The 16,401-nt window shown below is 46.1% G+C and overlaps 1 protein-coding gene across 1 annotated transcript in view; it reads right to left on the bottom strand.

Annotated features, from left to right (window-relative positions):
* The window catches only part of LOC123348647 (scavenger receptor cysteine-rich type 1 protein M130-like), a 36,321-nt gene extending 20,312 nt beyond the window's left edge, over positions 1–16,009 (bottom strand). The window contains exons 1-5 of the mRNA XM_044986263.1: positions 15,886–16,009; positions 10,694–11,008; positions 6,826–7,140; positions 1,024–1,119; positions 39–257 (exon numbers count right to left, since the gene is read on the bottom strand). Coding sequence (XP_044842198.1) covers positions 39–257; positions 1,024–1,119; positions 6,826–7,140; positions 10,694–10,904 — 841 coding nt within the window. The 5' untranslated portion in view covers positions 10,905–11,008; positions 15,886–16,009. The remainder of the gene's footprint in view (positions 1–38; positions 258–1,023; positions 1,120–6,825; positions 7,141–10,693; positions 11,009–15,885) is intronic.
* Between the last annotated feature and the right edge of the window lie 392 nt (positions 16,010–16,401).

Below are 16,401 nucleotides of genomic sequence, written 5' to 3'. Positions count from 1 at the left end.
CTCTATAACTAACATATACATGTCTATAATAAACTTACCTGAGCAAATAACCCTGGCTGTGTCTCTGGGGGAGCAGGCTGGGTTGCCCAGGGCCATGCGAGAACAATCCCACAGGCAGGATTCAGTCCCTTCACAATGAAAAGTGTCTCTCCATACGGTTCCGCTCCCTTCCCCAAAATGGGCTCCTCCCTGGATTGACTTGGCATATCCACAGTTCAGCTGATGGCAGAGGACGCTGGCATCTTGCAAATCCCAGTAGGACGCACAGAGGCTTCCCCATGTGAGTCCATGTCGGATCTCCACTCTCCCGGAGCACTCGGTGCCGTTCACTAACCTGCCGCCCGGGCACCCTAAGCACGAGGGAAAGTGAGTGTCGAGGTGGCGCAGTGACCAGTGTTAATGGCAACGGCAGGGAGGGGAGTGGGGAACAGGAAGGGATTGTTACTCGTGTTCAATAATAGCAGTTACTCTGTGGGGACTATGGGGCTATTCCACACCAGCACATTCACAAACTGATACTCGATCCACATCAGTTAGCACGAAGGGAGGACCAGGAACCAGAATTTGGTTTCCTTGGTACTTTCCATACTCAAGGCACCACAAACATTTCACAGAGGGATCAGTTCCAGCAGACTTGGCTGGTGCAGGGACAGGGCGCCAATTTATGGGCCCGGTCCCCACCTGGTGTAAATCAGCATAGCCTCACTGAGCCCAGTGGAGCTTGGCCGATTGACACACTGTGAGGATCTAGCTGAAGATGTTCCCCAATCCCCAATTCTTTCCTTTCCCACTGCAGCTGCTCACCTGAACACACCACGTTGGCTTCGCTCCCAGGGGGACACTCAGTTGTGCCCAGCGCAGTAACAAAACAGTCCCTCAGGCGAGATTCGTTCCTCTCACAGCCAAATGTGCCGTTCCAGACAGGCCCATCTCCTGTGCCAAAGAGCTGCCCTGCTGGCACTGACATGGCGAATCCACAGTCAAACTGCTGGCAGAGGGTGTGGGCAGCCTGTAAATCCCAGTGGGAGTCACAGAGGGTTCCCCAGGTGCCTCCGTGGCGAAGCTCCACTCTCCCCGAACACCCTGTGCTGCCGTTTGCCAGCCGGTACCCGCCGTACCCTGAGAACAAGGAGAAGGGAGATCAGAGGACAGAGTGTTTTCCTGTGGAAATAATAGTTAAGTGATCACAAAGTTAAAGACTGTATCGTAATCTACACACACATAGGGATTGCCCAGGCCACATTGACTCTGGCATTTCCTAGCTTCCAAGTGCTCAACTTGTAACCTCAGTTACTTTCTTTTAACACAGTGTGTTTTGGGGGAAAGACTGTATGTAAATAGAATATACAGGACACCAACAAGGGTTAAAAAAATAAATGTGGATCAAGAAGTCCAGCCTGATCACCATCTTCCTCCTCCCTCCCAGGGGAAGGCAACACATCCTGGCTGCACAAGGTTTGAAAATGAATCTTCACTGCCCAATCTAACTCTCTAGCTGGTATCACTTCACTTTTGTTTTTTTCTCCAGATATGCACTATCTAACTTTCCTTCTCTCCCATTCGCTGCCCCTTCTCCTGGGTCACCTGACTGAGCTCACAGCCTGGGCTACCTATCCTGGCCCAGTAACTGAACTCACCCTCCTCACTTCACCCCTTCTCTTGCTGTTCCAAAGCCCTGCAGAGCTGCTGCCATCTTCCCCTGACTCCTGCAGCTAAATCCTTCAACACCTTCTGTGACTTCCAAGATCATCCAGCTCCTGCTTAACAGCCACATGAGCTTCTCAGGGCAACTGCTCCAACTGTGCACTTGCTGCTACTGTCCCTCTCACCTGACTGTTCACTGAATCTTCACCCATCATGCGATTGTCCAGAGAAATAACTAGAGCTGAGTGAAAATTGAAATCTCTGTCCCCCAGGAAGCTCTGATAGCTACACATTTGTTTTCATCCTGCATCAGGACAAAATATGGAAATACTGAAAATTTTCATGGGACAAAAAGTTCTGAAAAGTGACAAAACTTTTCATTTTGGCACCTTTAATCTAAATAAACAATTTCCACTCTCCCAAATTGAAATGTTTTCTTTCAGTTTGTCAAACTGACCCCACATGTTTTGTTTTGAGCCAGGTCAACATTAAACTTCATTTCCCTCTGATGCCTCTGTTTTGCCTTATAGGCCAGGTTCCCTGACCAGAGTAAAGCTCCCATCATGCACCTGCAGTCATCTGGCTACTATGCAGCAACTGTGCCACCAGTTAGAGGGAAGACTGCACTGTATAAGGGGAGATTTAGTCTGGCCATGGAGCCCAGCCCATAGGAGAGAACTGGAGCCTGAACTCCCATGAGGCAATGTGCCGCAACAGGGAAATGAAGATTAATGTTGAACTGACTGGAAATGTAACATTTTGGGTCAGTTCTACAATCTGAAATATTCCCACCGGGATTGAACACACCCCAAATGAAACATTTCATTTCTATTTTCCCAACACAACATTGAAAAAAATTAGCAAAATTGAAAGTTTCCCAGGGAAAGTTTTGATTTTGAGGAAACAGCATTTTCAGTTAAAGAAAAATTCTAATGGAAAATTTCTGGCCACCTCTAGGAATAACTAACTCACTGTTAACTAACTCACCTCACATCTCATCTCATTGCTTATTGATTCACTGCTACTGATTTAATTGGATTCCATTTATTTTTTCACTGTTCACTTGTTTACTAACCATGTTCATCTGTCACTGGCCCATGGCTCTTATCACACCTTCTTGTGCATCACAGATCTGCCCTCTTCCTCCCCCAACCCTAAACTCCCCCCCACTGGCTCCATTTCCCCTCTATTACCTTCACCCCTCCACAGATCCCACCAACTCTAAGAGCTTCTCTTCCATCCTGATCTCTAGCCCCTTCCCATCCAGATCCCACATCCTCTTCTGCCTCCTCCTCTTGGTTTCTGGTTACAACTTCTCCAATCATGGTCCCCTTTCATTCCCACCATCTCCACTTTCCACACCCATCCTCATCACCCCTTCTCATGCCACCATTCCTAAACTCATGTCCAGCCCCCTTCCTTCCCTCCTCCTCTTGCTGTCTCTAGAATGGCCACTGCATCCCTAAAAACATCACAAACATCCACAACCTTTTCATCACTCACTCACTCACTCCAGCTCCTGTCTCTTACAGAGACCTGCATCCCTCCATCTGACATTGCCTCTGCAGCTGCTGTTTTTGAGGCCTCTCCTCCTCTCACAATCCTGGCCCTGAATCATCCCTAAAGAAACAAGCTGAGTGTGTTGGACTTCTGTGCTCTCACATTTTCTTCTCCTTTGAGCAGCACTCCAAGCTATTCTTCTCTCCTCTCCCCCCCTCTATGTTACTGTCAGCTACTGCCTACCCAGCTCCTCCTCATCAGCCTTTCTCTGTGATTTCAGGCAGCTCCTGGATCTCTCTCTTCCTCTTATCACAATCTTCCACATTCATCCCTGAAGACTTTATCACCCATGTTAATGGCCCGTCTGACTACAGCTTGAAGGGAAACAATTTTCCTTTTTGTTCATAAATGTTTGAGATATTTATAAATTTTCCCAGACTAAATTGGAATGAAACGCTGAAATTTCAAAAATTTTCACAAACTGAAGATCCATAATATTTTTGGATCAGGCAAATTGAAACATTTTTAGATCAGTTTTCATAATGTCTAAATGTTTAGTTATGATTTGCACATTGAAATGTAAAAAGGTCAGTTGCTTTCAAAACAAAAAGTCATTTTGACTCCAAAACTTGAATTTTCCATTTCAAAAATATCAGAATGGGACATTTCAACAATTTTGAAACTTTTTTCAAAATTGTTTTTAAATTTTTTTTTGCCAAAACCAACCTTTCCCTCGGTTTGAGTTTTGACAAATTACTATTTTCCAGTGAAAGAAGGATTTGTTAAAAAAAATTGAAACAAGCTCAATTTCTAACCTCTTAGCTGCCTGTCTCCTTGCCCTCCCCTCTGCACTGACCTACAGCCCGGGATTAGCTCTCCCCCTTCCCTAAAGGGAAGTTCACTCAACCTGGTCTTCAACAAGCATAGCTCTCTTTTGCATATTGCTGTTGCTGAGTTCCCCCACTCCGGCCATCCCCTGGTCACTTCCAGCATTGCCTATCAGTCTCCTCCTTCTTGCCACATTGTCTGGTCCTTCCTTGACTTCCAGTCCATCAATCTCAATGACCTGCTTAGCCTCTCCTCTCTTTTCTTTCCCCCAGCGACATGGTGGTTGCTTCCTGCACCTTAGACTCTTTAGGCCCACTCTCCCACTGCAAGGTCCAGTCTGCCAACCCCCAGCCCGGCCTCAGCCCCAGCAGGCCTACTCTCCTGCAGCAGAGCATCTCTGGTGAAAATCCTATAGCCAGGCTGACTACCTCCACTACACATTCATACTCCGCTCCTTCAAATCAGCCATTTTCTTAGCCAAGCAACTCTCCTTCTCCACCTGCAATCCCGGAAACCTTTTCACCATCTTTGACTCACTGCTCAAAGCCTTATAGTCCCGTCTGCACAGGAAATTGCTGATTTGCATTTGGTGAATAGTTTCGGGAGTCCAAATGGTTCATTTCATCCATTTTGAAACGAAAAATTTTTACTTCTCATTTCAAAATGACATTTTGCTTAGAAATTTAGCTATATTTGTTTTAAAAACCCACAAAAGGGTGAAAAAATGAAACTAAACCAAAAACTGAAATAAAATTATTTTGGGATGAACAAAACATTTCATCTGACCAAACATTTTTTTTTAAATTTGATTTTGTTTAGTTTTCAGGTGTTTATTTTTGGTCACTGAACTGAAAAAAGTCAATTATCTGCTTAACTCTACTTATCAAGCTGTCAACTCCCACTGTTGCTCTGCCAATGAAGGCAGCCTTCATCGCTTGCTTCTCCCTTAAACATCTCTGCATGTTCCTCCCTTGAGTAAGAAAAACTCCCTGTCAAAATCCATAACACCATCATCTAATCCTCCTTCAAGTCCCTCCTCAAAACTCACCTTTTCCATAATTCATAGAACAACATGCAACCTGACAATGGTAAGGCAGCTGGTGAGTTGTCATTACTGTCCTGTAATACGGGCTGCAGAGTGCCATTAAAGTGTGTGTGCAGGAAACACAGATTAGCCCCCTCCCGCTCCTGACCCTTCTCTTCCCCTTTCTGGTGCCCCTCACCTACCAGCAGACTGGCCCATGAGCCCCTATACTCACACCCTCCTAATGTGAGTGAACGGCATTGCAACCTGCTACCAGGGGCAGCTCCAGGCCCCAGCACGCCAAGCGCGTGCTTGGGGCGGCAAGCTGTGTGGGGGCGCTCTGCTGGTCTCCGCAAGGGTGGCAGGCAGGCTGCCTTTGGCAAATTGCCTGCGGAGGGTCCGCTGGTCCCGCAGCTTCAGTCCAGCTCTGAAGGCAGCAGCGCAGAAGTAAGGGTGGCATAGTATAGTGTTGCCACCCTTACTTCTGTGCTACTGCTGGTGGGGTGCTGACTTCAGAGCTGAGTGCCTGGCAAACAGCCACTGCTCTCTGGTCGTCCGGCTGTGAAGGCAGCGCAGAAGTAAGGGTGGCAATACCATGACCTTCCTAAAATAACATTGCAACCTCCCTGCAACTCGGCTTTGGGTCAAGACCCCCAATTTGAGAAACACTGTCCTCCCCCACGAAATCTGTATAGTATAGAGTAAAAGCACACAAAAGACCAGATTTCACTGTGGGAGACCAGATTTCATGGTCCGTTACGTGTTTTTCATGGCCGTGAATTTGGTAGGGCCCTGAACATAACTGTTAAATAACAAAAATAATATAAGACTGTTATAGGGGACAGGCGAGTTTATAAAGCACAAAGGTGTGAGAGAAAGGGACAACATGCACAAGAGATGAGGCAAGATAGCATGGGAAATAATAGCATGTGATCATGTAATTAAAGATTATATGATAAAGCATAAGGGGGAAGAGTTGAGATTGCATGAGCAGCCTTACTGTTAGCATTTCCTGCAATTTTGGATGCAAAATCTTAATTTTTGGTAGACTTTTTGTACACAATTATTCATAACATTGACATCGGTATCAATGGGTAGTACAGACAGTTACCGGGCAGTAGCAACCAAAGGTGACTGCAACTAGCAACTCTATCGTGCAAGTTTTTAATTTAATAATACTTTGTGCTTCTCTGGCACCTTACGTCCAAGGATTTCAAAGCTCTTTATAAAAATTAATGGATTAAACCTCACAATAGGATGGAGAGGGGGAACTGTTATTATCCCCATTTTACATGAGTAAACTGCCACAAAGATTGAGTGACAGAGTCCGTGTCGGAGCAGGAAATAAATCAAGTCTCTCATTTCTTGGTTTTCTGTTTTGACCTTTACACGATGTCACTCCCTTTATAAACATGGCAGAGTAGGGCATGCTTACATCCAAGAAGCCCTGAATAACATGTGCCTTGTGGCAGAAGTGAGGGGACAGGAAGAGACAGCGTGTGAGTGAGAGCGCTGCTGGAACACCACACTCAGTGGGGAAAGGAGAGCAGAACTGTTCCACTTCAACAGAAGGACAAGGGATAGAGACAATAATGATCTTCTTGATCCTCTCCTGGCAACTAGAGCACTGGGAGAAGAAGAGAGAGTGGAGTCATCCCTCCTAGCAGTCAGGAATCTGTTGAAGTATCACTGTAACCAGTGGTGCAAAGGCTTGTGGGTTCTCAGGGGAAAAATATGGATGAATATGGTGATCTGTTTAGAGAGATGCTGAGCACCCCAGCTGTAGGACACATTATAGATATTTTAAAGTAATCACTTTGAACCCTTACCCGAGCATACAATGCTGGCATCACTCGCGTGTGAACATGTCTCATTAGGATGCAGTGCTCTGGGACAGTACACAAGGCGTGTTTCATTCCCCATGCAATGGATCTTCTCAGACCAGATTGACCCATATCCTTCACTGAAGTGCGCTCCTCCTGGGGTGGATACAACTGTTCCACAGTCTAATTCATTACAGATAACACTGGCAGCTTGGAGGTCCAAGTGTGAATCACAGACTGTGGTCCATGTGTCTCCGTGTCTTATTTCAACACGTCCTGAGCAGGCAGTGTTCCCTCCAATCAGCTGGGGCTCAAAGCGTCCTAAACAGTCAGTAAATCCATCAGGGTTAGTTATATTGACATCCCATAATCTCCCTCACACTTGACTAAAATTAAGTTTACTTTCTTGTATCAGCACTAAGATACTTTCAAGCAGGCAGGAGACCTTTTATCTGTTATGGCATTTCCTGCTTTTCTGTGAAGGTACAGCTGTGTAAGTGAGTAGAATTCACTGCTGGGGTAGCAGCCATTAGCATTCTTAGCAGTGTGTATAACTTGTGCCTCTAGTTATACCCAATGTTGTCGAAGCATTTTGCATCCTAAAGCACTTTTTCTGCTGCTTATAGCATTGTTAAACTACCACCAGGGCCGACTCCAGACCCCAGCGCGCCAAGCTTGGGGCGGTGTCCCGCAGGGAGGGTGGCAGGCAGCTCCGGCGGACCTCCCGCAGGCATGCCTGCGGAGGGGCCGCTGGTCCCGCGGCTTCGGTGGAGCATCAGCAGGCATGCCTGCGGGAGGTCCACTGGAGCCACGGGACCAGCGGACCCTCTGCAGGCACATCTGCGGGACGTCCACTGGAGCCGCGGGACCGGCGACCGCCAGAGCGCCCCCCATGGCGCGCCGCCCTGCTTGGGGTGGCGAAATTACTAGAGCCGCCCCTGACTACCACCTTTTGGCCTGAAATTTTCCAGGTCTCTCCTCTGTCAAATGTGAATCTTTTAAAAAGATGAAGCAAGGTATTTAAACCACTTTTGAGAAAGACAGCAGTGAAATAAGCTCACTTTTGAGCTTGTTGAACAGTTCTAGCATCTCAGTGAAATCCGACAAAAACTTGAAATTTGGAGAGAAGATAGTTGTTATAAAGGATGATGATCCACTCTGATTTCGCTGAGTTGTAAAGCCATGGAAATGTATTTTGCTCATGTGTACTAATATGTTAATAATGATAAAGATGTTTTTAATAATGATCTCCAATATTTTATCATCACTGTATCTGCATATGTAACAACATGGAACTGTACTAATAATTTTTTTAACACTCCATTTAATCCAATGTACTGATGCATTTAGAATGAGGCAGGGCTCTGAAGGAATCCTTGCTCCATTTACAGAAATTTATTCAAGCAAACCATGTTAAACAAATTCTTTCTTTTCAAGGGTCCTCTGTGGTTGGACCATAAGGGACCAAGGGACCTCACTTCTCCACAGAGATCACTTATGCTACCCCCCTGCAGCAGTTGTGAGTTAGCGCTGTCATGCTTACTCTTCAACCGGGTCAAGCCCATTGCCTCTGATGCTGCTGCCCTAAAGCTCTTTGGGGAGGGGCAGGGGTTAGAATAGAGGGGGCCTCCAGCCTGCCATTGTTTCTCCACTTATTGAAGCAGAGGGCCCTGTGGACCAGACCCCAGCCTACCTGAAGAGAGGGAGTCAGAAATGAGGGAGATTCTGGCCAGTCTGATGCCCCAGTGGCAATGGCAGGAGCCCACTATCTCTTCAGAAAGTTCTTGCATACTTGGCTTTTTCTACTACCACCACACACAGAGAGTGGTACTGCTTCAGAGGCAGGTGAGTCTAGGCTCCTGTATTAGGTTAATCCAGCCCTAGCAAGGAGGGAACCCCTGAGGGGAACAGCAGGGCAGCAAAGGGCAATTGCTCAGTGCTTCCTATCTGCCTGTGTGAGCCGCAGCTGAGCTCTTTCTTGCTAGTTACACCTCAGAGAACCAACTCTGAGGAAGTGTTCAGTTACTTGCTCACACTGACAGAGGAACACTGAGCTCTCCAGGGTCCAAGTCTCCTATGGAACCTGCAAATGGACTGTTTTACCTGTATATGCCCAATATGAGCCAAGTGGCTTAAACTTCAGCCAATCAAATGGGAATGCAGGACTAAAAAGCTGATTCAGATAAAGGAGAATGATACGACTCCATTCTTCTTTCCCTGCATTTCTACTTTTCCTCCACTTTCTACTGTTTCATCTGTCTTCCACTCTCCCTTTCCCTTGATACCCTCCTCTTTCATCCTTCCTTCCTGATGTGTCCATCAATCTCACTCCTTGGGGCAGGGAATAGTTTGATATTATAATTTCTACAAAGGAGTCCTCATCTCTATTGCTCTGTGCTCTGAAGAGAGATGAAGACCATGTGTGGGGTGGGGAGAGAGAAAATGATACCTCTAGGGCAGGGAGAGGGAGGGACTTGAAGGGACTTCCCATACACAGGAAGAGGAGAAGAGGGAGAACAGAATAGGGAGGCACAAATGAGAACACCTAGGGGAAAGAGCTGCTCAAAATGTTTATGATGGGACAGATTTCCATCTGAAAAAGCTGGTTTTGACAACATCAAAACTTTCTTCAGAAACAGACTCATTTTGTCAACATTTTAGATGAAAAGTTATCAAAAAGATTTGATAAGGTCAAAACATTTACTTAAACTTTTTATTTTATGTATAATACATAATAGTTGAGCAGATAAAGTTGAAACAAAAATGTTTCCATAAGGTTGAAATTAAGTTTCAGCATTCCCATTACACAGACAATTTGAAATTCTAAATTGTTGTTCCAAATCAGAATTATTTATTATTTATTATTGTTATTACTTTTGTAATTTCCCTTGCAATAGGAATTCCAGGTTTTGACATGTTTAAGGAAGGAGAGCAGGGAGGGGAAGTATAACATAAGAACATAAGAAAGGCCGTACCGGGTCAGACCAAAGGTCCATCTAGCCCAGTATCTGTCTACCGACAGTGGCCAATGCCAGGTGCCCCTGAGGGAGTGAACCTAACAGGCAATGATCAAGTGATCTCTCTCCTGCCATCCATCTCCATCCTCTGACGAACAGATGCTAGGGACACCATTCTTACCCATCCTGGCTAATAGCCATTTATAGTACCAGGTGGACATCTGTTGAAGAAGGTATGGATGAGGATTCCAATGGGAGGGAGAATAAAAGGGGAAGGGAGAGGGGGGCACACTATTAAGGGGATAGAGGGAAGTCCTACTTTCTTATAATCTTCCTCCAGTTTCCATCAAAGGAGTTTAATGGGAAATGGGGGAAATCTGATCCTGCAGCTACAAATGTGTGTGGGTAGGGAGAGGGCCATTAGCTGCCCTTTCCACTTCTCCCCACAATCATGTGGTTGCCTTTCACCCTGTCTCTGCTCTCTGTTTCTAGGAATCAGCTACAGTGCCCTGTACAGCAGGCAGCACTGGACTTGGCTAAGTAAACTGCACCACAAATATGTTCAGCCCTGCAGAGCAGAGAAGTTTGCAGACAGACCTGTGAGGACCCCCAGGTCCATGGTTCAGCCTCCTGCAGCCTGGGCTAAACACCCCTCTGCCACCATTAAAAGGAAAATGAAAGACATGGCATTGAAACTATGAAGACTGGGATAATGAAAACCCTTCAGAGACAGGAATTCTCATTTGATAGGACTCACCCAAGGGTTTTATACTATCCAGCAAGATGGATAATAATTACTGAACTTACTCTAGTTTTTATTCATTTCTCATTAAGGTCACAGGCCCATGATGCCTCTGGATTCAAACCTTTTTCTCTCGAAGGATTTGTTTTTAGGACTGAATTGGCCAATTCCTTACCTGAACAGGTCACTCCAGCATCCGCTTTATGGTTGCAGTTATGATCACCCCAACTGTTGTGTTCACATGCCCAGACAGCAGACTCGGTACCACGACAGACAGTGTTATCCAGCCATATCTGTCCAGATCCTTCTCCAAAATGAGCAAAAAGATGGGCACTGAGAGCAACTCCACATCCCAACTGCTTACAGACAACCCCAGCAACTGCCATGTCCCAGCCATCATCACACACCGTCCCCCACTGATCCTGGTGTTTAACCTCCACTCTCCCAGCACAGGGGCTGCTTCCATTCACCAGCCTCAGCTCATCAGCACCTACAATGAGAGACAGAACAGAATTACAAAGAGCACTGAGCTCCATGCCCATTGCTACTACCAGGAGAGTCAGTGCCCAGCAGCAGAGGATCTGCATTGAGAGCAACGACTGGACAGTCTCAAAGTAGCCCAATCACACAATATTATCTTGAGTCTCGCAAACCTATGTGCTTTTTTAATTTATTTTTTTTAAAGCTGCCATGTTTCCAGGAAAATCTAGGGACCTCTCATGGTTTTTGCTTTTATGAAAAAATGGCCACTATCTCCTATTTTCCTCAGCAGAACAGAAGCCACCAGCTGATCTCAGCCAAGGTGACTGCCACTTCCCTATCATCTCTGCATGTAGACACAAGGCTGTTCCCAATGGGATGGAAGTCAGACTGCCCGCAGTGAGGATGGGAATCCCCTTATCCAGCAGAGGTGATCCAGGCAGGAGATGGCTATGCCACACTGAATGTGGCTAATAGGAAATTCAAGAGATGGTAAGAGGAGGGGAAGTGGCTGGGACAGGCACAAAAACATAAATAATTTAGGGACTATAACAAGGATTGGCTGCATCCTGAGTGCCCCCTAGTGGCCAGAGGTCAGTCTGCTGTATCGTGCCTCTGTTCCCCTCTTCAGAGTCCCTTAATAACTCACTCAGTCCAAAGGTAATAAAAACATTTTCCTTCTGGAGTCTTTACATACTAGCCCTCTGGGACTCAACCCCAGTTCAGTCTCTCTCACCACTTAGGTAGGGAGCTCCCAGCCCTTTTCCCCAAAGCTGGGAAAGTGTCTCAGCTTCCCGATTCAAGCAGGAGTTTGGCCCTGCAGGCCCCAACCCTCATTCACCATATGATCTGCTTAATGTAGTCCATTAGCAATCTCCCAGGAGAAGAAGGAATCCATCTGTGTCTTATTCTCTGCACACAGATCAGTTGGAAGACAAGAGTGGTGGAGAGATGGGAAGCCCCAATTTACCCAAATACTTTCACAAATCCTTTTCTCTTGACTGCACAATGGTATTATCAAACAAGCAACAAGTCTAAGGCTTCAGGCCTTTCATTTAACCATTATATTAACAAAATAACAGCATGAACCGGATTAAGAGATTCCTTGAAACAGGGTGGCTTGCCCTTTAAGGGCTGGCGGTCTGGGGCCAGCCAGTCCTGATTAGTGAGGGAGCCACTCATGCTGCCTTAACAGCCTTGATGGGGCCTGATGGAAGGCGGCTGATTCCCCAGTAAAAAGAATCCTGCAGGGAAGAGCCTGAGATCAGGGGAGTTACCTGGCTAAGAGGATTGGGAGTAGCCTGCTGTGACGTTATTGATATAAATTGGGACCATATAGAACATGGGTTGCAACCAAGGTCCTGTAGTGGCACCAAATCTTATGTAAAGGGGGTCATATAAGGTGTCTAAGACCAGGTTATGGGTTGCTGGTTATGATTATGCTGTCTGTGTGCATGTATCATTTTTAGTTGAAGTTATGTATATTGGCTCTATACTGTCTGTATTTCAAGTTGGTGATCTGCTTCTGGGTGATATCCCAGACAAGTTGGTGTTAGCTCTGCCTAGCCTGCTTGATGGCCCATTAAGGACCATCGGCTACACAATTGACCCATGGAGAGAAGGCAGACATGCCTTGTGACTCAGCAAAGTATACAGGGACTGGCCCATGTGACTCCAGATTCCATTTTGCTGTAATTTTCCACAGTAAGGACAAAGAGGTTCTTGCACCTGGAAGAGCCTATATAAGGCTGATGCCTCATCTCCATCTTGTCTTCAATCCTGCTTCTTACCTCTGGAGGGACTTTGCTACATGCTGAAGCTCTACACAAGGGACTGAGGACCCATCCCAGTGGGGGATGTACTCCAGAGACTTGATTTGAACCTGCAGTTTATTCCATCACTGCTACAAGGCTGAACTAAGAACTCTGCCATTACAAATGAAAACATTATGTAATTGTTTTCATTTAACCAATTCTAGCTCTCATCTCTACCTTTTTCCCTTTATGAATAAACCTTTAGATTTTAGATTCTAAAGGATTGGCAACAGCGTGATTTGTGGGTAAGACTTGATGTGTATATTGACCTGGGTCTGGGGCTTGATTCTTTGGAATCGAGGGAACCTTTTTCTTTTACTGGGGTGTTGGTTTTCATAACTATTCATCCCCAGGACGAGTGCACTGGTGGTGATACTGGGAGACTGGAGTGTCTAAGGGAATTGCTTGTGTGACTTGTGGGTAGCCAGTGGGGTGAAACCAAAGTCCTCTTTGTCTGGCTGGTTTGGTTTGCCTTAGAGGTGGAAAAACCCCAGCCTAGGGCTGTGACTGCCCTGTTTGAGCAATTGGTCCAGAATTGGCACTCTCAGTTGGGTCCCGCCAGAACCGCATTGTCATACCTGCTAAGGCAGGAAGAGAAGTCAGAGCCAGGCTGAATTCCAATCAAGTAAAGCCTGGGAGTAACTGTTGAATTTGGTCCTAGCACTCAGAAGGAGGAGAGAGATATTGAAGGGCCAAACTTCTGCTTAGAGAGAGAGACTTACTCGGAGGGAAAAGTATATTTGAAAATGCAAAGGTGCCTTTAGATGGTTTTGCTATTCCATATAAAACATAGTATATTAACTGTGCAATTTCAGACAGAGAATGCAAATGGCTGTCAAATCCATCTACCCCTATGTAAATGTATTGAGGGAATTAGCTGAGTCTTGTCATTTTTGACATATTTGAATCAGATGTAATTAGAGATCAAGTCACTGGGAAGTGCTCTCAAAACATTACAGGAAAAATTCTAGCAACAGTTGAGTTTAAATATGGAAAATGGTAGCGTCAATGGCAGGACTGTCTGAGTCACTGCAGGCAGAATTTAGAATTCTTTCTGCTGTGTCTGCAGATCAGAGCGTTTACACAGCGCAGGCTCACAGCTAACAGTTGTTTTAATAAATAAAATAAATCTTCAACATATGTATAAAATGCACAGTAAATGAGAGTGGTATTTGTGGCCAGTCTATGCATTCACAAGATAAATGTGGGAAAAGGAGTGTTAAATGTACATATAGTATAAACAAATTATATTGGGACACCATGCTAAAACTTGCAGAAAGGAAGAAAATAAAGAAACTCCTAAGTAAAAGAGCCCATGATTGATGTGGGAAAGTGTGAGCTCTCTTATAGCATTGACTCAGAGGCAGAGGATCTTATTTTATGAGCTCAGATGTAGGCAGGTGTGGCAGAATGTACCCGTGTGTCCACACCTTACACACTGTTGTTATAATCTCTGTACAAAATATGTCTTGTAAGGTATCATCTGAAAATTCATAATTTGCTGGTCAAATTTCCTGGTAAAATGTGTGTGTCAACATTGTATGTGAAGTTATAAGATTCCACTGTACGTTGATCTTAACACATGTTCCAAACTGAGGTTGGCAAACATCCGTTTTAAACAAAGGAATATGTGCTCTACCTAATTTGCATTTAAGCAATAAACAGAGTCATCAAGCAGGAAGGGTGAACAAAGAAACCTCAAATAGATGAGGAAAAATAGCAGGAAACATCCTTTCCTGGAGACTTTCTGTTTCCTGAATCTCAGCTGGAAATGTTTTCCAAGAAGGGGACTGATACTATAAAAATGAGGGACAAGCACTCTTTGCCCCCCGCTCCTCCTGTCTTATTCCCTCTGCTTTTATTCACTGAACCAGAAGGAACAAAGGAAACAGCCATTTAACAGAAGAAAGGGTCCTGGCCTAAGAAGTTTGGCCAGTAAGACTGTTAGAGCCTGTGATGAGAAAAACTTGGCTTTGAATTTACCATAGTTTGTTAAGTTGGGAACCAGTTGTGTTTTATCTTTGTCTTGTAACCATTTCTGACTGTTATGCCTCATTACTTGTATTTTCTTAAAATCTATCTCTTTGTAGTTAATAAACTTGTTTTATTATGTGAATGGAAGTTTGTTTGGGAAACTTCATTTGGGAGAACAAGATTTGTGCATATCATTTCTATTAATAAAATGGACTTTATATCAGTTTGTATTGTTCAGGAGAGGGCTAAGCAGTACCGGACATACATTTCCGGGGGAAGATCCCAAACTGGAGGTATGTTGGAGTCACCCTGAAATATACCCAATGCTGGTGAGAGCCAGGTGGCTGACTGGCTGCAGCCCACACACAGACATATAGGGTTGCCAACTTTCTAATCACACAAAACCGAACACCCTTTCCCCACCCTCTGCCTTACCTTTTCCCCGAGGCCACGGCCCTGCCCCACCCCTTCTCTGAGGCCCCACCACCACTCACTCCATTCCCCCTTCTTCTTTCTCTAGCTCTCCCCCACCCTCATTCACTTTCACCAGGCTGAGGCAGGGGGTTGGGGTGTGGGAGGGGCTGAGGGCTCTGGCTGGTGGTGCAGGCTCTGAGATGGGGCTGGGGATGAGGATTTTGGGGTGCAGGAGGGGGCTCCAGGCTGGGGCAAATGGTTCAGAGTGTTGGAGGGGGTGAGGGGCTGGGGCAGAGGAGTTGGGGTGTGGGGAGGGGTGCGGGCTCTGCCTGGGCGGCGCTTCCCTCGGGCGGCTCCCAGAAGTGACCAGCATGTCCAGCTACACATTTCGATACCCCTACTTATCTTGAGTACAGTAGTCAATGGGACTACTCATGATGATCCTAAACTGGGCAGTACACTGCTCTGTAACTAACATATACACGTCTGTATTAAACTTACCTGAGCAAATAACCCCGGCCGTGTCTCGTGGGGAGCAGGCTGGGTTGGGCCCGGTCCCCACCTGGTGTAAATCAGCATAGCCTCACTGTGCCCAATGGAGCTTGGCCGATTGACACATTGTGAAGATCTGGCTGAGGATATTCCCCAATCCCCAATTCTTTTCTTTCCCACTGCAGCTGCTCACCTGAACACACCACGCTGGCTTCGCTCCCAAGGGGACACTCAGTTGTGCCCAGCGCAGTAACAGGACAGTCCCTCAGGCGAGATTCGTTCCTCTCACAGCCAAATGTGCCGTTCCAGACAGGCCCGTCTCCTGTGCCAAAGAGCTGCCCTGCTGGCATCGACAGGGCCAATCCACAGTCAAGCTGCTGGCAGAGGGTGTGGGCAGCCTGTAAATCCCAGTGGGAGTCACAGAGGGTTCCCCAGGTGCCTCCGTGGCGAAGCTCCACTCTCCCCGAACACCCTGTGCTGCCGTTTGCCAGCCTGTACCTGCCGTACCCTGAGAACAAGGAGAAGGGAGATCAGAGGGACATTTCTTTTACACAATTATATCCAAGTTGTGATGAAGGAGCCCCAGTGACATAGGATAATTAATTAATAATTATTTCCCAGTTTACTGGGTACTTTGTTTAATCAGGATATTCAGACATGATGATCAGGCTTTTATAGTACAAGCGCTATTGCTCATGTCTGCCCTGTG

The sequence above is a fragment of the Mauremys mutica genome, chromosome 1 (assembly GCF_020497125.1).
Source record: "Mauremys mutica isolate MM-2020 ecotype Southern chromosome 1, ASM2049712v1, whole genome shotgun sequence".
NCBI lineage: Eukaryota > Metazoa > Chordata > Testudines > Geoemydidae > Mauremys > Mauremys mutica.
Note: the sequence above shows the minus strand (reverse complement) of the source record. Positions and strands in the feature narration are given on the sequence as shown.